The sequence below is a fragment of the Pyrus communis genome, chromosome 16, assembly GCF_963583255.1.
Source record: "Pyrus communis chromosome 16, drPyrComm1.1, whole genome shotgun sequence".
NCBI lineage: Eukaryota > Viridiplantae > Streptophyta > Magnoliopsida > Rosales > Rosaceae > Pyrus > Pyrus communis.
The window spans coordinates 5,440,122-5,464,594 of record NC_084818.1 but is presented as its reverse complement, the minus strand read 5'-3'; the positions used below and the strand labels follow the sequence as shown (position 1 = coordinate 5,464,594).

The window sequence follows — 24,473 nt, the reverse complement described above, 5'->3', positions numbered from 1 at the left end:
TTAGTTTTTTTTTTTTTTTTTGTTGAGAAAAGGGAAAACTCAAGTAAAAGCCCAACACAAAACAAGTCTGGCCCAAGTTGTGAAAATATTAAAGACAAACACCCCTAAAAGCTCTTAAACTTACAAACTGCGTGTGACAACCAACTTTCCACGGTTCCACCTGCAATTTTCAAATTCCAAACACTCACCCAGCTCACACCCCCTCAAGTTCCTTCCTTTTTTAACCATTTCGAGTAAAATCAACACAGCAGCAGATTTGGGCCTTCAGATTGTGGCACGACGGAGCTCCAACGATGGCTCCACGAGCACGAGGCAGAAAGGTTCGGCCTTTTCTTTCATTTTCTCAACACTTTCTCGCCTTTTCCCGCACTTTCTCGCGCGTATTTTCTGTCATTTTTGCTCTTTCACTTGGTATTTGCAGAAGGACACTCGAATGGATGCAGCCATTGATGCGACGCGTGAAATGGGTTTTGACGAGAAACTCGTTCGTGCTACGGTGAATGACCTACTGAAGGTGGGTTTAATTTTTAGTCTTCTGATTGTGTTTTCAGTATTTTCAGAGAGGAAATCGCATTAGGGTTTGGGTTTTGCTTTCAGGTTTATAAGGGAGATAATAGGACAGAGAATCCATGGCGATTTATCGAAGAGGGTTCTTATACGCTATTAGTTGAGCAACTTCTTGAGAAAGTAGAAGCCCAAGAGGCTGCTGAAAAAAGGGTAAGTTGATTGCTTCTTGTTTTTGTGTGCTGAACTTGCTTCCCTTTTTGGTACATTGTGCTCTAATTCTCTCTGGCCCTTTGTAATTATGTTGTGTGATGCCCGGAAAATCTGTATCCTTTTTGTTAGTTTAGCGTAAGAACAATGCATGTTTGATTCTAAGTCGGGGTATTATCAGTCCAGTAATGAGAGAAGTTTAAGAGGCACATGCATAAAACCCAAATTTAGAAGGGAGAGAATCTGCAGAGAGTGGTGTATGATGGGAAGATTTGTGGTGTAAAATATCATGGGAAGAGAGAAATTGCTGAAAGCATGAGTAACAAACTCTCCACTGCCATCAAGGTGAAACACTTGAGTTGAGGAAGAAAATGAATTATTCACGTAAGCTGACAATGCATCAGTTTTATCTCATGGGAACAACCAGGTACTGTTATCCACAAGAGGCACATAACACCGATGACCATGCATCACTGTGAATTACAGCAAAGGGGATAGTAGATGGCTTGGAAAGAACGAGCATCAGAGATAAAGCGGCAATGGTTATCTTGACAAAACTGATTTACAAAGAGAAAATATGCGTTGATGTCAGGAAGTATATTAGACAAGTTAAAGGTTTGGCTTTTGGCAGTTAAAGTGAAAGAGCCAACATGTCTAATAGAGGGACAAGAACTATTACCTGTTTTAATTGGATCTTGGCCATGACAGGTGCTAGCCAATTAGCTGTGATTTGGTTTGTTGCTCCCCTGTCGGTGAGACAAAAATAACTATGGAAACCATAGGCTGCAGTCATGAAAGTCGGTGATGGAGAAGGTTCCTTGCCTTGATAAGAGAACTTGGCTCGGTGTGGGTAAGCCAGAGCAGTATGTCCAACTATGTCACATGGATGACACTATGACAGTGGATCTGTGTAGTACCAGCAGGTGCAGCTTGTTGGGTCTGTCTAGGGTCATGGTAACCTGAAGAGTGTCGTTGGCTAAATTTCCACGGTGCTTGATTATGTTTGTAAATATTTGATTATAAAATCGTGAAAATGACCATAAAACTGATTGAGATTGCTAATTTTTGTTGCGAAAAGAAAGCTAACGTCATTGGTTTGCAGTGTGCTGCATTGTGTTCCTAGTAGCTGTTATCATGTCTAATATTGGCTCACTAGTAGGCCTCACAATATCCTGCTATTCCAACTTCTCTAAAGTAGGATTATACATTAAATTGCCCTTCATTTCTGTGTGATAGAACTGCATTGCGTACATCTGTGATGTTGGTTCTCACCTTGACCTTCGTTACTTAATTGTACAAAATTACTCATAATTCTAGTCCGAACCTTTCATTTATGTTAATTACTGTTGGTAGCATTGAGCATACATTATTTTCTTTTTCACTTTAAAAGGATGCTGCTTCACAAGACAATAATGCTCCACAAGACGACGCCGCTATGCAAGAAGACACTGCTATGCAAGAAGGCGCTGGTATGCAAGAAGATGTTGCTATGCAAGATGATGCTGCTCCGCTAGAAGATGTTGCTTTACTAGAAGATGCTTCTCCACTAGACGATGCTGCACCACTAGATGATGCATTAGCTGCTGTGCCCTCAAACACTGCCATTCTATCTACTTGTGATAATGCTCCGCAAGATGCTGGATCAGTGGCCGGAACTGCAAGGACTGCCATTTTATCTACCTGCTCAGAGGCTGTCAACAGCACATTGCTGACTGAGGATCCTTGTGACTCTGCATCACATACTAATGGACCTATCCCGGCATCAATGATTAAAATGCCAGGTAGCTTATCTTCTAATTACTCATAAAAATCTAGTCATGTACAGTTTCCATTCATCACTACCATTATAAATGTTCACTTGTCTTGCAGATGCTAAGGATGGCCTCCGAGTAGACAGTTGCCCACCCCGGAGGCCTAGACCTTACTACGGCTGGGTTTGCAGCGATGACGAGGAATATCCTGTGGAAGTGGCGTCGTCTCCATTGTCAGAGTTGGTCAAATTGCTTATTAGGCCAGATAAGAAGAAAAAGCGGAAGTCGAGATGGGACATGGGACCTGAAGATATGTGAAGCTCTTGCCAATCATGTCATGCTTGTAGTATGTAGAAATAGGAGTGCTGTATAGAAAACCACAGGTTTGGAACCTTTCGGCGACAAACTGATAGTATGATCATTCAAATCTGTTTTATGGCTGTCGTACGTATCGTGTCGACGTTTTGTGCAAACCAGTGCAACTACAGACATGAGAAATGTACATTTTGGAAGCCATTGGAACCCAGATTTTGTGTTTAAAAGCCATTGGAAGCCATTGGAACTAAAGCTTGTGGGTGGCCTTAGTTCGTTGGTTCTTTAATGCAAGTAATCTAATCTGACAGGTGATTTTTCATCTTAAAAGTCAGCCTTTTTGCTGTACTTTGATTTTGAAGAGGATTATGGAGATTGGGTGTTGTTTTTACTTTCGGTTCGAAACTCTCTCTATTCCTAGGAATAATAATTTTAAAAAACCTTAAATTTGAAAATAATTATGAAAATGGTTTCATAATGATGAGACTGTGCAAGGAATTGTAATTCATGTAATTAAGATCTTTCAAACATAACCATAATTTAAACAAGGGAAGTGTTATTGGCATTCCTACACATTTCATAAGTATATTTTTCTTTCCTAATATAGCAAATTTGGAGTGTAGAATGAGATTTTTGGAATGCTAATAATAATTCCTTTTAAACAATTCAAACTTGAAATAGAGGTGGAATGCGAGAAGTTTTTTAGTACGCTAGGAATATGGTTCGATACATCAAGTGTCATCATATAATTGGTTAAAAGTTTTATTTTTATTTTTTTATGTTCAAACCAATTTTATTATTAAACTTTCTGTATCGAACTGTGTTTCCGTCACATTGAAAAATCTTTGATTAAATAGACAGATTGTCCTAACCTAGGGGACAATTATATTACTGAATCCTATGAAAGAGTGGATACATTGTCTCATCGTAATTAATCCAGGGTTCACACTTCAACAAAGAAACAAAAAATAATAAAAAATATCAAATTACGCGCGTAATTAACCCAAACGTACCTGAAAACAGATATTCCCTCTCTGCGTGGGGCTTCTCTCTAAAAGGATAAGACTCACTCTCACCTCACTGAGACTCCGAAAGCTTCAAACTTTCACACAAAAAGCTTCTCTCGACCTTCAATGGCGCTGGGCTTTCATCTGAATTAGAACCTCTCTCGCCGACTACCTACTAGTTAAAATGAACTTCTCGGTAACTTTTCGAGGGAATTTTGTTCCCTTATCGCAGTGCTGCGATCTTCGTTTTCAGCCTTATTTCGCTTCCGAAACTGGTTCATGGAGGAAACGGCACCGTCGCAGAAGCAGCTTGAAGCTCCAGGTTTCAAGGTAAGGTTTTCTAAACTCTCACCAAATAATTACCAAATAATTATTGTTCTTTTTGTTGTTGTTTGGAGTTTGATTTTGGTGGTTAATTTAGAATTTTGAGGAAGCGAGAGGTTGTTTGTAGAGTGAGTGAGACGGAGACCGAACCGGATAGCAATAACGATGAGGTGCAATTTCAAGTTTTTAATTTCGTTAAATTTTGATGTTAATTTCTGTACATTTTTTTTCTCAATTCTTATTCATTTCGATATGGTAGGAAAAAGGACATGGAAATGAAGGGGGAGATTGTGATGCTGCCGTCCATCACGATTCGCAGCCGGTAGTTGCAGACCAAGCAAACAATGATGCCGAAACTAAGGCTCAATTTGGGGTCCAGGTAAAGTCAGTCAATTGAAAAAATTTATTTTCGCTTACATTTCGGAGTTTAGTGATGTACTTAGTGATACAAATTGTTTTCTTTGTTGTTTCTCATGATGGAGGTAGTAGTATGAATAACCATTCACTAGTTATACATGAAAATATTGTCCCGTGGAGTTCAGTATGAAATTCCGTCACGAACGTTATATTTGGGCAACTTTTCCATTAGATATCAAATCCCCTAACAGGGGTATTGCAAAGTAGCTCCGTTGACACTTATTGTGCTAAGGTAGTGTTTATGACAGGAGGCTGAAAATGTAGAAGTTTCAAGTGGATCGCCTCTTCCAGGTGTGAAGGTGATTATGAAGTTCTTTGATGTTTCTAAGACACCTTCTTTTTTATATCATCTCTTCTTTTTAACACCCTCTTCTTAATAATTTCTTGAACAGCCGCAACTGGGTGAATCCATGCGGATTCCAAAGGAAACACTCGATATTCTGAAGAACCAAGTTTTCGGCTTTGATACCTTTTTCGTGACAGGCCAGGATCCATATGAGGTGAATTGACTGATTGCATTTCATTTTACTTTTGATGTCTTTGTCAATTTCTTCACTGGAAAGAAGTGAAGATAACATAGGGAATGGCAATGAGTGTATAACCTCAGTTGTTGGGTATAGGGTAAAGTTCCTTTCAATATTCCAATGGAGCGTACGAATTTATGCACGCTTATTTGTGGACTTAAAACTATCCTTCAAAGAGTAATTGAGAAAATACTGATAGTATCAAACCATTGGAATGGTAAGATATGCTTTCTAGCTTGCCTGGTTGAAAATCTCTGATTTAGTGTTACCTCTGCCAGAGTGGAGTATTGTTTAAAGGAAACCTGCGAGGAGTGCCTGCTAAAAGTTACGAAAAGATATCAAGGAGACTGCAGGTATCTATTTCTATACTTCATTTCACAGTATAAACTTATGATTGATTCCCTATTAACATCTGCACAATCTGTTTGTAGGATAAGTTTGGGGATGAATATAAGCTTTTCCTCCTAGTCAATCCTGAGGATGATCAACCGGTGGCAGTTGTAGTTCCACAAAGGACATTACAGCCAGAGTCAACTGGTGATTCTTTAGCTGATTAGCTCCTGCCCTGTTACGGGATTTCTGTGGAAGTTGTAGGCAGAAATCAATCTCTAAAGCTTATGATTTGTTCCGATGATGGATTTGGTGTCAATCTTGCAGCCGTCCCAGAGTGGTTTGCAGCTGGTGCTTTTGGATTGGTCACATTGTTTACCCTACTTCTTCGAAATGTTCCTGAATTGCAGTCCAATTTACTGTATGTAATTTTCTTTTCTTGTATATTCATTATATTAAATAGATAGATAGTAATGCACACTCATGATAATATGTCCCAGGTCAGCTTTTGATAATCCTGAGCTGTTGAAGAATGGTTTACCTGGAGCCCTTGTGACTGCAGCTGTTTTGGGCGTGCATGAACTCGGCCATGTTTTAGTTGCAAATAGCACTGGAGTTGTGCTTGGAGTGCCATACTTTATCCCCAGTTGGCAGGTGAATTTCATATGAAGAAAGTGCCCCCAACCCCCTATTTTTATAAGACGACTGGACATGAATAAATCTGCGTTTCCATATACTAAGTAATTGTCTGTGTATATCTGAACACCAGTACCTTTACTTTCCATATAGGCTGATTGTTGTGAATTTTATTTGTTACTAGTTTTTTTACGATCTTGTCGCGAGTTGAAAGAACATTATAATCTAACTTATGTCTTGCTTCTCATGAGGCAGGCATTCTTGCTTCTAAGTGTGCATACTGGTTTAGTTTGATTTTCTTCTGCTAAAACACAGACAAATTGTGATGAACTGTTTGCTGGCAGATAGGCTCTTTCGGTACAATTACAAGAATTGTGAATATTGTACCCAAGCGTGAAAATCTTCTGAAAGTTGCGGCGGCAGGACCCTTGGCTGGATTTTCCTTGGGATTTGTCCTGCTGCTTTTAGGATTCTTCTTACCACCTAGCGATGGCATTGGTGTTGTTGTCGACGCTTCTGTATTTCACGAGTCTTTTCTTGTTGGGGGTACTGGTAAGCACTTCACCTTAGAAATGTAGTTCATGCTTAAACTTTGTGTGCATATGTTGACTGTAACATTCATTTCTTTTACAGCAAAGCTTCTTCTCGGTGACACGCTAAAGGAAGGCACTCCCATATCTCTTAACCCTCTCTTGTTATGGGCGTGGGCTGGACTCGTTATCAACGCTATTAACAGCATTCCGGCTGGAGAGCTTGACGGGGGCAGAATTTCGTTTGCCATTTGGGGAAGAAAGGTATGCAATTCGAAGTTCGTCATGACTTAAACCGGCAGCTTGAAGGTCGGAAATCTGTACTGATCAATCGTTTTCCATACAACAGGCTGCAACTCGCATCACGGGTGCTTCAATCGCTCTGCTCGGATTATCATCCCTGGTCAGTGACGTTGCATTTTATTGGGTAGTTTTGATATTCATCTTACAGAGAGGGCCGATTGCTCCACTCTACGAGGAGATCACAGATCCTGACGACAAGTACGTTGGCCTCGGCGTATTAGTTTTGTTCTTGGGATTGCTGGTATGCTTACCATACCCCTTTCCCTTCGTAGACGAAATCATGACAAGTTTCTAAGGGAAGTGGCTCATGCATACATACTGGAATCAGATACTAGTCGATACATACGTCGTCGTTCAATAGCCTGGATTGTTCACCATATAAATAACAATCTGCCGGCATATTTCTATTAATAAAAGTGGAGTTATTTTTTAGTTCTTTTATTTATGATGTATGATCAACATTGGATAATTAAAGAGGGAGGATTAGTATAGAACGAATTTACAGTCTTCTGATATTCCGGTTCAATATGACTTCTTGTGTGGTGAAAAGAACAATCAGCCCATATGTTTCTATTAATTAGACGTTTTTGCTTTAATTTTTTTCATTAGGTTTGATTTGAGGTTGGCGACTCTTATAAAGTTCAGGCAATCCTTTACTTGTGAGTTATGAGGAGGACTTCGGTGGGAGAGAGGAAGAAGTTAGAGAGGTATGAGGTTTAGATGTAAGGAAGAGAATGATGATGATGACATCATATTAGAATCAACTACCGTTAGTCGGTTGCTCATCACAAAATACAATAATTTTTATAAGATCAAGAAAACATTTCAAATAAAATAATTTGATCCGTCCTAATTTAAAATTTTGACTTCACCACTACGAACTTGTTTCATGTGCAGGTTGCGCTTCCAAAGAGATCTATTCGCAACCCGCGAATATCAAGGAAAAAAAAACTGCAATCGTACTTGAAAAACCGCTGCCGAAATTCTGGTAAAGTGATCGTCAAATTGTCAGTGCCAAAAACCGCTGCCGAAATTCTGGTAAAGTGATCAACCACTGCCGAAATTCTGGTAAAGTGATCGTCAAATTGTCAGTGCCAATGTGTGGATGGTATTTCGGGTGCGGACTGTTTTGCATGAAACAAAATAAAAAAACATGCCATTCAAGAGCTTGAAAAACGTTTCCACTTTTTCGGATGTCGGCACTGAAACTCGTAAAGTTTTTATTTTTGGGTGAACACTCGTAAAGTTTCACTTGACTACCAAACTCTCATTGATTGTGCTGAATGACGCCGATACTACGGGACCACAAACAAATCTCGGTCAATTCTGAAACGATAAGATTAAAATTTTAAAATGAATTTTAAAATTAAATAATGTGTTATTAATAAACAATAAACACGTAATTAACGTTTAAGTAATGATTTAATAGTCAACATCCACATCATAATGAGATTGAATTCTTTCTCAAAAATGATTCGTTGCAAGCTCTTAGAACTCTATACTTAAAATTGGAACAATTTACATTATAAATTGCTTCATAAAGATTGCTTTTACAAAACAAATCAATAAATATGACAAAACAAAAGAGAAGATTGATTTATGCTTTTATTAAACCATCGTCCGTGCGATTTAAGCTTATTAAAAAAATTGAGTGTTATTAGACGCAATTGTAGAAACTATTCCGAGTAATGCTATATTTATTATATTTTTTTATACCGCATTTGTTCACTTTTTTAATAGAAATATGACACATCAACACATGTGGATCTCGTCTCTATTAAAAAAATGATACAAATATGGTATGAAAAATATGATAATAGTATTATTTGTGTTTGCTTTGGTAAGGTTTCTCCTATTTAGTATTTTCTTAGGTAAGATTCTTCCATGTCCTAGCAAATATCTTCCTTTTTGGTATTCTTCCTACAATATTTGGTAGTGACTTGGACACCCAAGGAATATGAATCTCACTTGGCACTTAATGCACAATCTATTACAAAATGTTTTTATTTATTTATTTATATTTTTATTTTTTAACAAACGATATTATCTATACTAAGGAAGTGGGGGAGTGGGCTAAGCCTTACAATGGGCTAGCAATAATGTAGTTCAAATTTGCATTTGTCGAGAATCGAACTTAAGACTTATCACTTACAAATGTATGTGTGTATCATTGTAAACACATTTTACATGTGACCAAAATTATAAAGTTTTGAATAAATTTTTGCAAGGAGCGGTATTTACCTCTACAATGAATATTATAAATTGCATTATATTCCTTCTTCTGTATAATACTCAGATGTTGCATTATGCTTATATAGGGAGAGTTTGTTGCATTGGATTATTTCGGACTGGACTAGTTTTAGAGACTAAACTGGATTGGCTTAGAATTGACTAAGCTTGACAAATTTAGTGAAGCGTTTAGTGTAGCGTCGGATTAAGAAACAAGATAATTAACAAACTATATATTATACTATATAATCCATATCTTTTTAACGCTATATTATTAGTTTTATTTTGTTTCCTTTCTAGAAACCTCTTCCTCTCTCCCTCTTTTCCTCCGTCCAACTCTAGAACTTGGAGAGCTCTAGAATGCACGGCAAAACAAATCTCGTTTGAAATCCAGATTGAATCCCTGTCGAAATTGGAAGATCAAGATGAAAAACTCAGAAGATGAAGACAAAAACCAAACTCGATTGTCTACATGTTGGATCTCGTTTGAAACCCAAATCGAATCCCTCTAATCCCTCAAAATCACAGCCTCCTCCTTCCACAACCACCACCACACCCTTCTCCCAGATAACTCCCACAACAATCCAGGTCACTGATGACAAGAACAACCAATCCTCATCACCCTTGTCCAACTTTCTGGGTTCGAATTCAAAAGCCATCGATTGAAGAAAGTTGAAATTCCACCATAAAACCGATTGGCAATATAGGGAGTAACCTCTTATAAGCCCGTGCAAGGTCCCTCCTCCCATCAATGTGAGACTCATTCTCAACACACTCCCTCATGTGTGGCGAATTTTCAAACCTAACACGTGGACAACACAACGGGATGAAGTGGAGCGCGTGTGGCCATTTAGCTTTACACGTGGGACCTGCTTTGATACTATGAAGAAAGTTGAGGTTCCACCATAAAACCAATTGGCAATATAGGGAGTAACCTCTTATAAGCCCATACAAGATCTCTTTTCCCATCAATGTGGGACTCTTCAACATCGCCTGAAAATCGCTTATGCAACAGATGCTAAAAAACGACAAGGATGGCGAGGTGCTCAAGATCTTGCAGCACTTGGTCGCGATGCAACCCTCCGCCACCGAGTGGATGTTCATGATGGAGAGGGTTCTCACTGAAAGGAGAAAAACGATGGGGAAGATGAACATGGAACTGTAATCCCAACCTTTTCACATGGTAATAGTAGTGAGACGTTTAGCGAAGGTGAGTCCAACTTAGTCTCATTAAACTGCTTTTAACCGTGTCAAATAAGGAATTAGGACAGTAACTAAGCCAATCCTACTAATCCTGCCTAAAAAGGCCAAACAAACGCGGCCTAATCGCTCTACTTACGCACCCAAAAAATCTTAGCTACAAAATCTAACGTTGAGGGAAAAGATATACCATTAAACTTTTACCAAAAATTCTAATATTTAAAAAAAATAAATAAAATTGAATAACAGTTAAGGAGAAAAGATAAATAAGGACAAAGAGATTGTTACATGCATACACATTTCTGGGAACTTTGACCAGTTTTCAATAGTTCCACCACCCCATTTTCACAGGGAGCACACCCCAAGAGCACCGCTAGAAACACAGAGTGAATACCGGCGCCGGTCCATATTTCCGGTTTCCCTTTCGATAATGCTAGCCCTCTGCTTCTCCCAGCGCCTGGTGCCGCCGAGTCACCGGCTGTCTCAGGTTCCGGTCATCAGCATTTCGAGTAGAAACTCGAGCTCACTTGCATGCGTCCCCATAACGAAATGCTGCGCTCTCTCGAATCAATCGTTAGGTAATTTAACATTTTCTCAGCTTTATGTATACTGTTTGGTTGCTAAGAAAATGTGGGAAAAAGGAAAGAAGTATAACACGTTGAGTTTCATGTATTCGATCGTTTGTGATCCCGTTTTCATATAATCACCTCATTTAAGCAAATTATTTGATTTAAGCTCAGTTAGTTGGTGCTTAATTTTGGTTTAATTCTAGCGATTAGAACTTGTAATTCAATGTTATTTGTTTTATACGTGCAATTCATATGGATTAATGTTATTATTTTCAAATATTTTCTTTTAACATCAAGAACATAAACTTTTAAGTTTTTTAAGTTTAGATTTTTTTCTTCTAATTTTTCAGTTACTGATGCAAGCAAGTTTCTGGAAGCTTCAAAGAATGGAAATTTGGTTCCTCTTTACAAATGCATTTTCTCTGACCAGCTCACTCCGGTTCTTGCATATCGATGCTTGGTTAACGAGGACGATCGAGAGGCTCCAAGCTTTCTGTTTGAATCAGTGGAGCAAAACTTGCAGGTTTCAATCAAACTCTGCTAAATATGCTTTGATACTTGCTGGTTTTGAATTGACGGGTCTATTAGTTTTGAACATCGTAATTTCGTGTTGCATTGATTGTATTAGGGGCGCTTCAGCGTTGTTGGAGCTCAACCAACGATGGAAATCGTGGCAAAAGAAAATAAGGTGACGATAATGGATCATGAAGAAGGGCGCATGACTGAGGAGTTCGTCGAGGATCCGATGGTTATTCCCAGAAGAATCTCGGAGGGTTGGTGTCCTAGTCCTCTACTTATTGATGACCTTCCTGATGCATTTTGTGGTAAGAGAAGTGAAGGTCCAAGTTACGTTCTTTTATGACAATATCTTGCTAAGTACGCTGCGACGAAGATGTTTTCTGCTAGATTGTATGGTGCTTGTAATTCCAAATTGGTTTCCTAGATTTCCTATGCCCAAGCTGACATGGTTCTCTGGTGTGTTTGTGTTTTCCTTTTGCCGTGAACAATTTACGCAGATTTGACATTGGATGCGTTGCAGAAATTACATTGGTTGTCAATTTAGACTGAGTAAATAACTTTCTGATAATCCGTTTTGCACAGGTGGCTGGGTAGGTTATTTTACGTATGATACAGTTCGGTATGTGGAGAAAAGAAGACTGCCATTCTCAAAGGCCCCCAAGGATGACAGGAATCTTCCGGACATACATTTAGGGCTCTATGATGAGGTCATAGTGTTTGATCATGTGGAGAAGGTACTCTTCTTTCGATCTTCTCACACGTCAAACTGTGAATCATCTTGAATGTACTAGGTTATAACCTTGGTGTGTATATATAGTATATGCTTTCTCTTCACATATGACCGCGTTATGCAGAAAGGTTCCCGACATTCTGTTCTTAACAAAAAGGAAAGGAAGTAAAATACTCTGACTCGGTTATGGTTGAGGTTCTTACGAGCTTTTGTTAATCTATCATCTCAGAGAGTTTATGTGATTCATTGGGTGAGGTTAGAACGGTACTCCTCTGTTGAGGAAGCTTATACAGACGGAGTGAAACGTTTGGAGGATTTAGTGGCTAGAGTGCACGATGTCGACCTGTGAGTAACTATCATACTTGCTTAAAGTTCCATTCAGCGCATATTGATTTGATTGTCTGTTGTTAGCCCAAGGCTATCTCCAGGATCGATGAATCTACATACTCGCCAATTCGGTCCTCCGCTAAAGAATTCAAGCATGACAAGTGAGGATTACAAGGACAAAGTTAAGCAAGCGAAAGAACATATACTTGCAGGGGATATTTTCCAGATTGTATTAAGTCAGAGATTTGAACGTCGAACGTTTGCCGACCCGTTTGAAGTTTATAGAGCCTTGAGGACTGTAAATCCCAGCCCATATTTGACTTACTTGCAGGTTTGTGAGTGTTTTCGTTGGAGTTTTGTTAACCCTTTTTTGGTATGGCCAATATCTGTTCCTTTTTTGTTGGTCAAAACTATGGTGATCAGGATTGCAGTTTCCAAGTAGGATTGGCTTTAAGAATCATATAATGCCACTATACTCGGTTTTGCGCCAAAATTTCTGTTAGCTTTAAGTACTCCATATCTTTTCTTATATTTTTTTTTCCAAGTCTTCCTCTACCTCTTTTGCCTTGGGCATCCATCTCATAATCACATCTTCTAAATAAAGTATCTGTGGGTTTTCTATTCACGTCTCCGGACTATCTTAACCACTTTTCTCTTATCTTCAATTGCGGTCACTCCTACTTTAACTCAAGTATCCTTATTCTTAATCCTATATTTTCTCGTGTGCACAGGCTCGAGGGTGCATCCTGGTTGCTTCAAGTCCAGAAATTCTTATGACTCTGAAGAAGGTAAATATGGCCAGTAGTTTCTGTACTAACTTTTCCTTGACTTCTTTGAATTCACATATAAGTGCGTAAAATTTAGATTTAATTAATAGATCATTAGCTACTTTTACTTGATGATAATTATAACGTTACAAACAGAAAAAGATCGTGAATCGGCCGTTAGCTGGAACTGTTAGAAGAGGGAAGACCGTCGAGGAAGATAAAAAGTTAGAACAGCAGCTCCTTGACGATGAAAAGCAATGTGCAGAACACATCATGCTGGTTGATCTGGGTCGAAACGACGTCGGAAAGGTTTGTCTTGAACAATTACCAAATAGTGTGGACATTAATACGCATGACACATCACGCTGGATGATTCTTATGAGTTTCAGTAGATAAGCTTGTTCTGGTGATGTGGTTTGTTTGATATAGGTCTCCAAATACGGTTCTGTGAAGGTGGATACATTGATGAACGTTGAACGGTATTCCCACGTAATGCACATAAGCTCCACGGTAAGAATCTCCGGTCTGATCGAGTTTGGAGTCAGTTCACGGTTTCTAAATGTTCCGTAGTTAGAGATAATACTTAAAATCTTTGTGACGGAATGAATCTTCGGTGACAAAAGCCATCACAATTCATCTTGCAGGTTACGGGAGAGCTGCGTGATGATCTCACTTGCTGGGATGCCCTGCGAGCTGCGTTGCCGGTCGGAACTGTTAGTGGAGCACCGAAGGTTGTCAGCTGGCATTTACCTTCTTCCCTTTTAAGTTCAACTTCAACACAATTTCATCGTCGTTTGTGATCTGATTCAGGTGAAGGCCATGGAGTTAATTGATGAACTGGAGGTAACAAGGCGTGGCCCGTACAGCGGTGGATTTGGAGGGGTTTCCTTTACAGGTGACATGGACATTGCTCTAGCTCTGAGGACCATGGTGTTTACAACAGGATCCCGTTTTGACACAATGTACTCTTACAAAGATGCCAACCGGCGCAGGGAATGGATCGCTCATCTTCAAGCTGGTGCCGGCATAGTGGCTGACAGTGACCCGGATGATGAAAACCAAGAGTGCCAGAACAAAGCTGCTGGTCTCGCTCGTGCCATCGACTTGGCGGAGGCAGCATTTGTTAAGCAATGAGAGAGCGTGTTCCTTCCAGTTGTCTATGTAATATAGTTCTCAACTCTAGAGTGCACCCACAGTGAAAAGTATCATGCACGCAGTTTGCAATGTATCTTTGCACACAGTTCAGTAGCCATAGTAAAAAACAGCTTGGTTATCGAAGCCTCGTGCCAAATCTGCTTGGATAGCCTTCAAGATGACGATGAACATCTGGGAGCACTAAGCCGAGAAATAACTCACAACTATGGTGAATGCAGTGTAAAACAAAATGCAGAAACAAAACCAGAAACTTTCTTGGGATTCAATTTTTCAACTTCATAGCCAATCTTTCTGTCTTAAATCCGGGCGGCAGAGTAATCGGCCACTTGAGCAGTAGGTTCCCTCCATACCCTATAACTTGTAAGTAGAAACCAATCAAACTTTGGGGAAGACAACATCAGAAGGTTTCTCAGCAGAAATGCAGAAACCCGACTTCTCTTAGAGGCCTAAAACTAGTTCAACAATCATTCTACACAATTACAGACTCCAAGGGGCCTGAAACTCACTCCGAAAACAACTCTCGTGCACCGGGATCATGAAGCCAATCACGCACTGGCCGCGATGGGCCAAACGGAGCAGCCCAACGACCACGACGGCATCGAGTTCTGGTCAAACCCCGAACGCACCAGTTGATTCACCAAACAAAGCGAGTACATAAAGTTGTGGTGTTGCCGGTGGTTCGTGCTCAATCAAGGCAAGCTTTTCTGGTTCAAGGACTCCACCGTCACCCGCGGCTCCAGGCCAAGTGGCGTGATTGGCTTCGTGATCCTGGTGCACGAGAGTTTACTATCCAAAGCCAATCACGCACTGTCATGCCGCCACCGTGGCAGCCCAGGAACTCCGATCCCAAATCGACTTGTAACAACAGTAAAAAGAACCCCAATTGACATTAATCAACCCAAATCAGATCAAATTTACCCCCAATTCAATAACTTTAAACACTCAATTCAACTAAATCATAAAATTCCGACAAACCCTAGCAATAAAGCAGCTTAATTTAACAACTAGACAAAAAACCCAAAATCCAAAAACGGAAAGCAATTCAATTTCAGTCGAAATCTAATCGTTAACAAACAAAGAGAAATTTTAAATTGCTGCGAATTCGAAAACACAATACGATCTGAATACATTTACAGAAGAAAAACAGAAAAGTGTCACTGAATATTTATGCACGAGCAAAAATACAAGGAGCGGAGCTCCACCACCACTCACCTACAGTAGTAATATGACCAAATTGCCCCCTCCACTCCATCCTCTCACTTCTTGCTATCGTAATCGACGACCTCGGAGTCGGTGACGGACCTCGAATGCTGCACTATGGACCGTCCGATCGAGTTGATCCAGTCCTCTTTCTCCTTCTCCGAGTCGGCGATGAAGTACATCGTCTCCGAGCGCGTCGACAGCTCGAACGCGTACTGCTTGTTGAGGACGTCCTCCGCTCCCTTCACTGTGAGGCACGACGCCACTGGGATCACGCCACGTGGCCTGGAGCCGCGGTTGACGGCGGAGTCCATGAACCAGAAAAGCTTGCCTTGCTTGAGGACGAACCACCGGCGACGCCACGTCTTTATGTACTCGCCTTGTTTAGTCAACCAACCGGTGCGTTCGGGGTTTGACCAGAACTCGATGCCGTCGTAGTCGTTGGGTTGCACCGTCTGGCCCATCGCGGCCCGCCATAGGCTCGCCATCGGAGTTCGGGTCGAATTCGGGTTTTTTTTCAGAGCGTTCAACTGAATCTCGTCCCTTGCAGAATGCGTAACGGAAGGAAAGGTTAATAATAAATATATAAATAAAAATCTATCTGTTACACGACAATGATTTAGGATATTTTCTCATTTTTAATTGATTTTTTTTTTCTTTTCATATTTTACTTTTTGGGGAAAAATTGTGAAATTTGGTAATTAGGAAAATATAAGTTGGTGAATAAGTTGATGATGACATTGGACTGTTAGGTTATTAGGTGTAAGATTGTACCATTAATTAATGATAATTAAGTTTAATGCTAAAAAAAATAATTTAAAATTTTAATTCGATACACCAAATATTATAATATAAATAATTAAAATATTTAATTATTTGTATTATGATATTTTATATATTGGGTTTCCTCGGTCGGCACACAAAAATATCTCCCAAAAAAAGGAGAGGGTAACTGTAAGCTTTGTCCTAATCTTGAATATGTTTCCATGCATATGATGTAACACCTATAAAAGTATCATGTATTCCTTGGTGAGTAAGAAAAGAAGAAGAAAAATAGAATATGGCTTTCTTTTTGCCAATCCACCTCCACCTGTCCATGTATTTATGGGTAATGAGATACAGCTCACATTATTTTATTGGCTTTTTATGTGTAACGCTTATTAGTATATCTCTCGTCACGTGATGAGAAAGATGCTAATAGTAGGAATAACTTCACACAATTTGAACACTCAGGTATTTATCTGATTCTCAAAATTCATCAGCTTATAATTAACATCTTACATTTTCTTAACAGCTGCTTATTCATAAGTAAACTATCATTTAGCTCTGATTTTCGGTCTCTCTCGACGGATTTCTACACCGATCAACGCATTTTGTATACGATGCAGCTCCCCGGTGACATTCTGCATTTTCACTCTCCGTTTTGGTGATTTTTCCAAGCACGCGAGCCCAATCTCGAGGACTGGAAGTATGCACTTCCTCACAAATGGATTCATTTCACTTATGTTCACGTAGTTTATGTTTTCTTCTCCCGCCTCAGTTTCGCCATTGATGTAGTTTGCTTCCTTTCCTTTTGCTGCAGGCGCTTTCTCTTCAATAGCCGCGAGGATAGCAGGATCCACGATCTGCATTGTTCTTTCATGTATTGCCATCTTAACAAAGTTATGGAGATTGAAACCGTCTTTGAACATTTCATCAGTCGGTCTTCTTCCAGTGAACATTTCTAACACTAGGATCCCATAACTGTATATGTCCCCTTGTCTTGATGGTTCGCCACCAATTGCGTACTCTGTAACTCATGAAACAATCAAATTTATAAGTTCTGTGTGGACTAGATACAAATTTGGAACATTATATCTATAATACGCAAACTTTTACTATGTGTAAATTAAGGGTCACTCCGATAGCCATTTTATTTTAAGGTTTTAGTTTTCTTTTACCGGTTTTTCTACCGCTTCAGTAAATAGTCCAACTAGGTAGAAATTTGAGAAGTTGTGAAGTTTTAGAAGAGTTTACCTGGAGCCGCATAGCCAATGGTTCCCGTTATTCCAACTGTGCTACTTTGATTTAGAGAGGAGTCCGCGGTAGCTGAAATGAGGCTTGCTAACCCAAAATCACCTACATGAGCATTCATGTCATCGTCAAGAAGAATGTTGCTTGGCTTCAAGTCACAGTGAATGATTGGTTGTTCACAATGGTCATGGAGATAGTACAATGCAGAAGCCACATCAACTGCAATGTTCAATCTTTGGTGAAGGCTCAAACTCCTTGATTGGTTTTCTCTGTGCAGCCACTGCTCTAAACTTCCGTCTGACATGTACTTGAAAACCAGAGCTTTGAATTCGTTGCCATTGTAATCCGTGCTGGAGAAACATGTTAAGATCTGAACAAGATTCCTGTGCCGGATATTTCTTAGTGCATCGCATTCCACCATGAAACTCTTGGAAGCTCCTTTTTGTTGAAGGTTGAAGACCTTTATAGCAACTGAATTTTCTTCATTTTCAAGAATCCCCTTATATACAGAGCCAAAACTTCCTGAACCAATTAAAGCGTTTGGAATGAATCCGCTGGTAGCTTGATGAAGCGTTTCATATGAAACCTTTGAAAGGAAGTTGATTGATGAGACTGCGGATGGTGGTTTCTTTTCCTGTTTTCTCCTCCAGTAAAGTGCAAGCAAGAACGAAAGCAGGATGAGACATCCCACCACTAAAGCAATTATAAGTTTTTGTTTGCGACCAAGGATCTTTCTAGGTTCTGATCCTTTGATGGGGCATGCTGGTAGCTGAAATTCCGATACACCACCACAAAGCTTTGTATTTCCAACCAATGATATTATGCTCGTGTTTTGAAAGGCGCCTTCTTTTGGTACCTCACCCTCCAGATCATTGAAAGACAGGAAGGAAGTCTCTGTAGATCTTTTGGAATCTGTCCTGATAAGTTGTTTAGTGAAAGATTTATACGCTGAAGACCACTCAAAGAAGCCAAAGAAGAAGGTATGATTCCTCAAAAGGGATTTCCTTGCAGGTAAAGAAACTCAAGGCTCAGACAATTTCCAATACTTTTTGGAATTTCTCCAGTTAGGTTGTTTCCAGAGACGTCGAGCACATTGACATTCTTTAGCTTACCCACCCCCACGGGCAGACTCCCAGTCAGTGAATTATGTGATTAATTGAGCAGGACAGATAAGGAGGAAAGACCAATAACCTGTGGTGGTATATCTCCACTGAGGCTATTGTCTGAGATGTCCATGTACTGCAAATTTTTGCAGTTTCCGATGCTCGGGGGAATGCTTCCTTCTAACTTATTTTCTGATAAGTAGAGTTGAAACATTTGAGTGAGGTTTCCTATGGAAGAAGCGATCTGTCCTGATAATCTATTTCCATCTAAAGCCAGTATTTGCAGCTGTCGGAACTTCCCCCGAAAAAAGTAGGAATGATGCCGATGAACAGGTTAGCCTGCATGCCTAAGACTATAAATTGTTGAAGTTTTCTAATGCTGCAGGAATATTTCCAGAGATTTGATTGACTCCGAGATAGAGTTTGGTGAGTTGGTTTGAAAGATTGGCTACAGAGTTGGTTGAAAGATTGGCTACAGAGTTGGGTAAAACACCTCCAAAGTTGTTCAAACTCATATCAAGTATTTCCAGGTTGCTGCAATTTGTCAAGGGTGTTATAAAATACAGGTCATTAGCTGAATAACTTTCTAGGTTATTGTTGCTCAGACCGAGCCAGCGGAGATCTGGAAGATCTCCGAAACTTGCTGGAACTTGCCTCACAAAATTGTTTTCTGCGATGTCAAGTATTTGAAGCTGAGAAGCATTGGAAAATTAAGCTGGGATTGTCCCCGAGAATTTGTTTCCACCAATGACAATTTGTTGGAGATGAGGCATTTTGAGGCCAATGTCAGGTGGAATAATGCCCTCAAATTCATTATCCGTAAGTGATAAGGTATTCATAGATGAGATGTTAAAAGGGAGGAAGGGATCATACCGGAGAGATTATTTGGTCCGATTGCGAAAAAAGATAACCTTTTCAGTTGGCCTATCTCCTCCGGAACATTCCCCACCAGGTTGTTATATGCCAAGGAAAGTTGTGTGATTGATGAAAGATTTCCCTAGGAAGTTGGGATGCCTCCTGTCAGATTGTTTGTGGCGAGATTGAGTGTCAAAAGCTTCGTAAACGAGCCAAGCTCCGACAGTATGTTGCCCATGAGACGGTTTGATCTCAAACTTATGATGTTCAATTCAGAGCAGTATGTCAAGTTGACTGGAATTACCCCCTCCAAAATGTTGTCACTAAGATTGAGATGCTGCAGTCGGAACAGATGACCAATTTGCTGTGGAATCTTTCCCGATAAGCTGTTGTTTCGAAGGTTGATAAACCTAAGAAATGAGAGGTTGCCAATGTGAGGTGACATAGTTCCTCACAAGTCTCTGGTTCAATGCTGCGACTCTCTGATGCCTTCTGCTGCAAGTAACTCCATACCAGTTGCAGAAATGAAAGGAGTCATTCCATGAGTTCAAGAACCCGAGTGGATCAGCTTTGTTCAGCGGATATGGATTCTTTAAATTTGAGCAAAGCCAATCGATCAGTTTTGTTCCCAAATGGATTTGCAGAAGAAAGATTCATAACAAAGAGAAGGGTTGTTGAAAAAAGGTATATAGACCGAACTGAGCATAAGCTCGGAACATGAAAACCGACTATTCAGTAAGCAGAAGCAGGAATTCTGGTGATAAAATTATGTAGACTATGAGTTTGTAGGACGACGAGTAGACTTTCTTAGACATCACGGAAAAGGCGCTCTGGTTGCCGGATTAGTTGACTTCTGAACACCATGACAATTAGTTAACCTCTCAACACCATGACCAAAGGCAAAAAATAAATTATGCAGCAAACTTCCAAGAATAAGACCATAAATTATGTTTTTATTTACTTATTTGTATTCAGACTTCAAATTTCCATGCAGCTTTCTTTGAAACTGTTCTTACCATTGACAATTGACACACAGAACTAATAGATGACATGTTCTGCTGCTGTTGTGGTCAAAGAAAAGAAAAGGACAAACTGATGATCCATGTTTGAAAGAAAGAATCTGAAAGGAAAAAAAAATGCAGTTAAGTTCAATTCAGTTGAAAATTATTCTTGTTTATTCTAATTTTCGATACAATATTCTTCGTTTCTGCGAATTCTGGAAATGTAACTAATTACTCGAACAAAAGCAGATGTTTTACGGGGCTGATTAGGGCATGATCATATGAGTTATAGAAATTGAGGTTCCAGTTAGTACATCCCTAACTAGGCATAATCCTTCTACAACACGTCCCATATCCATCCGCTCTCTCGGCAACTCTGCGGAACAAGCAACTCCTATCTTGGCCATGATAACCAAGCACTTGCCAATTCTTTGCCCTTGATCATCTTGGACATGGTTCCTATTGTTTGTGGCATTACCACAAATGCTGCTTGTTTTAACTTGAAGAAGCACCGGATCACATATTTCTTCTACGCGTTCAGGCAATGCCATCTGAACAAAGTTGTGGAGGGTCAGACCATCTTTGAACATTTCATCCGTCGGTCTCTTTCCAGTAAGCATCTCCAACAGCAGGATTCCGTAGCTATACACATCTCCATATGCTGAAACCTCATTTCCCATGCCATACTCTGTAATTAAACATACGAACCATAAAGTTAATACCTTAAATAAAAAGAAGTTATTTTCTCGTACAAGTCAGAAAGAGGTTGAAGCAACAATCGTACTTACCTGGGGCAGTATAGCCTATGGAGCCATTTATGACATTGGCAGTGCTTCTGTGTGAAGGAAGTGAACACGAAGCATCCTGGACGTACCTTGCTAAACCAAAATCTGCAACACGGGCAGTCATGTCGCCTTCCAAGAGAACGTTGCTGGGTTTCAAATCACAATGAACTATTGGTATGTGGCATTGGTTGTGCAAATAATTCAGAGCATTAGCCACATCGATGGCAATGTTTACCCTCTGAATAAGGTTCAAATGCCCCTGCACAATGGGTGCCCCAGGTGGTCTATGAGCTGAAAAATGCAGCCAGTCTTCTAGATTTCCATTCGTCATGAATTCATAAACCAAAGCTTTGAAATCGTTTCCTTGAAAGTCCATACTTAAACACACGGTCAGTAATTTGATAAGATTTCGGTGCCTAATGTTTTTCAAGGCTTCACATTCAGCTATGAAACTTTCTCTTGAACAATGAGCATTAAGTACTTTCACTGCAACAATTCTTTCTTCCTGATTGATAATTCCACTGTACACAGACCCGAAGCTACCAGCACCAATCAAATTCCGAGAAGAGAACCCATTAGTTGCTTCGAGGAGATCTCCATATGAAACTTTTAAGAGTGAGACCTCCCATGAGGAACCTAAAGTTAACTTCAATCTTGCTTTTCTTGATAGATAAAGAAGCATAAAGCTCAATGCTTTTTTGGGTGGATAAAGAATGACGCACCACAACAGTAAGATAAGTCCAATACAGCCCCCACAAGCAAATGAGATAAGAAATGTCCGCCATGGAAATATTTTGGAGTTGCATTTGGGCAATTGTAACTGAGGTATACCTCCACAAAGCCGTGTGTTTCCTTTGATATGAAGCATAGTTGTATTCTTGAAAACTCCTTCCATTGGTATTGCACCTTGAAAATCATTATATGATAGGTTCAAATTCAGCAAGAAAGGTAAGCTCCCCAAATAGTTGGGAATGCTGCCAACAAAGTTGTTACGAGAGAGGTCGATATCTTCGATCCCTCTTAGAGAACTTAAGGATCCAGGAATTGTTCCCTGCAACAAGTTTCCTCTCAGAGACAAACTCATCAAACTTATGCAAATCCCTAAGGTTTCAGGAATGCCACCAGATAATTGGTTCTCAGAAAGATCCAAGGAAGCAAGATTCACCAAAAGACCTACTTCGAAGGGAATGGAATCAGTAAGTTGGTTGCTGGATAGGTCCAACTCTAGTGACAGGGATGATAAATTCATGACTTCATGTGGAATGGGACCGCTAAGATAATTTTGGGAAAGAACCAAAGCTTGCAAATTCGCGCATTCACCGAGACTTGGCGGTATGCTTCCTACTAAGTTGTTTGACATGAGATCTAATCTGCCTAACGAAGTTAGATTGCCTACAGAAGACGGGATAGTACCTGACAGCTCGTTGTGATTCAACGACAGATCATACAGTTTACTTAGTTTCGATATTGAGCTTGGTATAGGACCCGTCAACTGGCTTGCCTCAAAGCCTAGTATCCCCAAGTTGTTGAGATTTCCGATATCAACAGGAATGCTTCCGCGTATCTGATTCCCTCCCAATCTCATTACCTCGAGCTTTGTTGAGAGGTTGCTGAGAGATTCAGGTAGCACTCCTCCAAACTTATTGTCACTGATATCCAAACGCTTTAAATTGGTGCAATTAACCAGAGAAGATAGAAAATCCAAGTCACCTTCCTCATTATTTCCAAGATTGTTAGCATCCATTTCTACCCGGAACAGATTGGACATCCTTGCCAGATTAGGCACTCTTCCAGTAAACATATTGGCTGAGACGCCAAATAATGCAAGGTTGGATGCATGGGAGATTGAAACTGGTATTTGTCCACTGAATCGGTTGAAATGAAAATAAAAGGCTTCGAGGTTTGGAAAAATAGTGTGGCCCAAGCCAGAAGGAAGAGTTCCATGAAGTAGGTTTTCAAGCACCGAGATGACTGTAATAGAAGAGAGGTTGTATATGGAGGGAGGGATGGTACCATTCAAATTATTGGAACCCAAAGAAATATTTTTTAAGCTACTCAACTGGCCAAGGCTATTTGGAATACCTCCGTGCAGATTATTTTGTTGCAAAGATAGCATCTGAAGAGAAGAAAGATTTCCCAAAGAAGGTGGGATTTCCCCACTTAATCTGTTCTTGCCTAAATTAAGTACCTGAAGGTTGGACAGGAAGCCAATTTCATTATGAATCTTGCCACCGAGAATGTTATCGCCTAAGTCAAGGTAGCGGAGGTTAGAGCAACGTGATATGCTGACCGGAATATCACCCCTGAAGGAATTGTTACCAAGGCGTAATCGTTGCAGCCGGAACAAACGGCCAATTTCTGGAGGGATGCTGCTGTTGAAGCTATTGTTTTCGAGGTTTAATGTCCTGAGAAAGCTCAAGTTTCCAATGTTGGGAGATAGTTGACCTCCTAGCCGGCTTGATCGGAGGTCCAACACTGTGACTCTCTGGTGTCTGCGGCCGCAAGAAATGCCAGGCCATTCACAGAAGTGGAGGGATTCATTCCATGAGGCGAGGATGGCCATGCGATCACTCACAATTTCAGCTTTAAAGGCAAGCAAGGACAGTCTATCCACTTCATCTCCTCGCAGAGTTAAGGAGGACGAAGTGAGCATTAGGAGAAATAGTTGCATGAAAATTGACCAAACGCTAACAACAATACCTGGGAACCCCATTTAAGCCGCTAAATAAAGTTCCGGTGATGAAACAGAAGCAGTGTTATACATGAAAGTAATTTGCAACGATTCCCGCAACTTCTTCGGTTGTTATGATTGTGTTGGATAAGAGCCGTCTCTGTCTGTGTAAGTGGCCCTCAGTGCTACAGACCAAAACAAGTTGACGCAGAGACTTCAAGTTTGATTGTGTTTGGATAACACATCGCTTTCTTGCAATTCATTAGAAATTTCGGATGTCAGAGTCGTAGAATCAACGCGGTTTTGCCAAATAAGTGTGATGACTGAGTCAATACAACAACCATAGACACAAATGTTGTTGGTGGTGTAGTGCTCAAAAGCTCAGCAAAGTTATATTGATCTATCAATTGAGAAAGAGATGGAACCGTGATGGTATTGAAAGGGACATAAAAAAGAAGGGATAAAGTGGCTATCGAGTACAGTAGAGCAAGGGAAAAATAT

The 24,473-nt window shown here is 40.1% G+C and overlaps 6 protein-coding genes across 6 annotated transcripts; 3 read left to right on the top strand and 3 right to left on the bottom strand.

Moving 5' to 3' along the window:
* Positions 1 to 141: 141 nt before the first annotated feature.
* On the top strand, positions 142 to 3,320 carry LOC137721393 (uncharacterized). The gene is made up of 5 exons (XM_068460489.1): positions 142 to 320; positions 422 to 514; positions 598 to 717; positions 2,105 to 2,495; positions 2,584 to 3,320. The coding sequence occupies exons 1-5, from the start codon at positions 294 to 296 to the stop codon at positions 2,781 to 2,783; spliced, it is 831 nt and encodes a 276-aa protein (XP_068316590.1). The 5' UTR covers positions 142 to 293; the 3' UTR covers positions 2,784 to 3,320.
* Positions 3,321 to 3,823: 503 nt separating this feature from the next.
* On the top strand, positions 3,824 to 7,346 carry LOC137720327 (probable zinc metalloprotease EGY2, chloroplastic). The gene is made up of 12 exons (XM_068459380.1): positions 3,824 to 4,114; positions 4,206 to 4,278; positions 4,368 to 4,487; positions 4,774 to 4,824; positions 4,918 to 5,025; positions 5,328 to 5,402; positions 5,481 to 5,586; positions 5,707 to 5,800; positions 5,880 to 6,033; positions 6,360 to 6,567; positions 6,649 to 6,809; positions 6,895 to 7,346. Exons 1-12 carry the CDS (start codon positions 3,969 to 3,971, stop codon positions 7,141 to 7,143), a joined length of 1,545 nt encoding a protein of 514 aa, XP_068315481.1. The 5' UTR covers positions 3,824 to 3,968; the 3' UTR covers positions 7,144 to 7,346.
* A 3,211-nt stretch (positions 7,347 to 10,557) lies between these two features.
* On the top strand, positions 10,558 to 14,618 carry LOC137720167 (anthranilate synthase alpha subunit 1, chloroplastic). The gene is made up of 11 exons (XM_068459182.1): positions 10,558 to 10,855; positions 11,197 to 11,369; positions 11,475 to 11,670; positions 11,948 to 12,099; positions 12,325 to 12,440; positions 12,507 to 12,753; positions 13,154 to 13,210; positions 13,346 to 13,498; positions 13,619 to 13,699; positions 13,834 to 13,920; positions 14,000 to 14,618. Exons 1-11 carry the CDS (start codon positions 10,708 to 10,710, stop codon positions 14,321 to 14,323), a joined length of 1,734 nt encoding a protein of 577 aa, XP_068315283.1. The 5' UTR covers positions 10,558 to 10,707; the 3' UTR covers positions 14,324 to 14,618.
* A 792-nt stretch (positions 14,619 to 15,410) lies between these two features.
* LOC137720168 (pleckstrin homology domain-containing protein 1-like) lies at positions 15,411 to 16,111 on the bottom strand. The gene has a single exon (XM_068459183.1). It carries the CDS (start codon positions 16,030 to 16,032, stop codon positions 15,601 to 15,603), a length of 432 nt encoding a protein of 143 aa, XP_068315284.1. The 5' UTR covers positions 16,033 to 16,111; the 3' UTR covers positions 15,411 to 15,600.
* A 749-nt stretch (positions 16,112 to 16,860) lies between these two features.
* Positions 16,861 to 19,960, bottom strand: LOC137721225 (probable LRR receptor-like serine/threonine-protein kinase At3g47570). Its single transcript, XM_068460324.1, has 5 exons — positions 19,675 to 19,960; positions 19,113 to 19,330; positions 18,749 to 18,946; positions 17,561 to 18,353; positions 16,861 to 17,333 (listed from the first exon to the last, which is right to left on the bottom strand). Exons 1-5 carry the CDS (start codon positions 19,958 to 19,960, stop codon positions 16,861 to 16,863), a joined length of 1,968 nt encoding a protein of 655 aa, XP_068316425.1.
* LOC137720625 (probable LRR receptor-like serine/threonine-protein kinase At3g47570) lies at positions 19,806 to 24,186 on the bottom strand. Its single transcript, XM_068459714.1, has 2 exons — positions 21,305 to 24,186; positions 19,806 to 21,204 (listed from the first exon to the last, which is right to left on the bottom strand). The coding sequence occupies exons 1-2, from the start codon at positions 24,012 to 24,014 to the stop codon at positions 20,783 to 20,785; spliced, it is 3,132 nt and encodes a 1,043-aa protein (XP_068315815.1). The 5' UTR covers positions 24,015 to 24,186; the 3' UTR covers positions 19,806 to 20,782.
* Positions 24,187 to 24,473: the final 287 nt, after the last annotated feature.

Bases quoted from the DNA above. Each gene is read 5' to 3' on its own strand.
- LOC137721393 (XM_068460489.1), top strand. From the start codon at position 294: ATGGCTCCACGAGCACGAGGCAGAAAG. The intron at 515-597 runs GTGGGTTTAATT...TTTTGCTTTCAG, and splicing joins CGGTGAATGACCTACTGAAG to GTTTATAAGGGAGATAATAG. The intron at 718-2,104 runs GTAAGTTGATTG...TCACTTTAAAAG, and splicing joins AAGAGGCTGCTGAAAAAAGG to GATGCTGCTTCACAAGACAA.
- LOC137720168 (XM_068459183.1), bottom strand. From the start codon at position 16,032: ATGGCGAGCCTATGGCGGGCCGCGATGGGCCAGACGGTGCAACCCAAC.
- LOC137721225 (XM_068460324.1), bottom strand. From the start codon at position 19,960: ATGTCACCTCACATTGGCAACCTCTCATTTCTTAGGTTTATCAACCTT. The intron at 19,331-19,674 runs GCATCCCAACTT...TTGACATCGCAG, and splicing joins CACAAACAATCTGACAGGAG to AAAACAATTTTGTGAGGCAA. The intron at 17,334-17,560 runs GTAAACTCTTCT...CATGAGTTACAG, and splicing joins CATTGGCTATGCGGCTCCAG to AGTACGCAATTGGTGGCGAA.
- LOC137720625 (XM_068459714.1), bottom strand. From the start codon at position 24,014: ATGGGGTTCCCAGGTATTGTTGTTAGCGTTTGGTCAATTTTCATGCAA. The intron at 21,205-21,304 runs GTAAGTACGATT...GTTTAATTACAG, and splicing joins CATAGGCTATACTGCCCCAG to AGTATGGCATGGGAAATGAG.
- LOC137720167 (XM_068459182.1), top strand. From the start codon at position 10,708: ATGCTAGCCCTCTGCTTCTCCCAGCGCCTGGTGCCGCCGAGTCACCGG. The intron at 11,370-11,474 runs GTTTCAATCAAA...TGATTGTATTAG, and splicing joins CAGTGGAGCAAAACTTGCAG to GGGCGCTTCAGCGTTGTTGG. The intron at 13,700-13,833 runs GTAAGAATCTCC...TTCATCTTGCAG, and splicing joins TAATGCACATAAGCTCCACG to GTTACGGGAGAGCTGCGTGA.
- LOC137720327 (XM_068459380.1), top strand. From the start codon at position 3,969: ATGAACTTCTCGGTAACTTTTCGAGGGAATTTTGTTCCCTTATCGCAG. The intron at 4,488-4,773 runs GTAAAGTCAGTC...TGTTTATGACAG, and splicing joins AGGCTCAATTTGGGGTCCAG to GAGGCTGAAAATGTAGAAGT. The intron at 5,026-5,327 runs GTGAATTGACTG...TACCTCTGCCAG, and splicing joins CAGGCCAGGATCCATATGAG to AGTGGAGTATTGTTTAAAGG.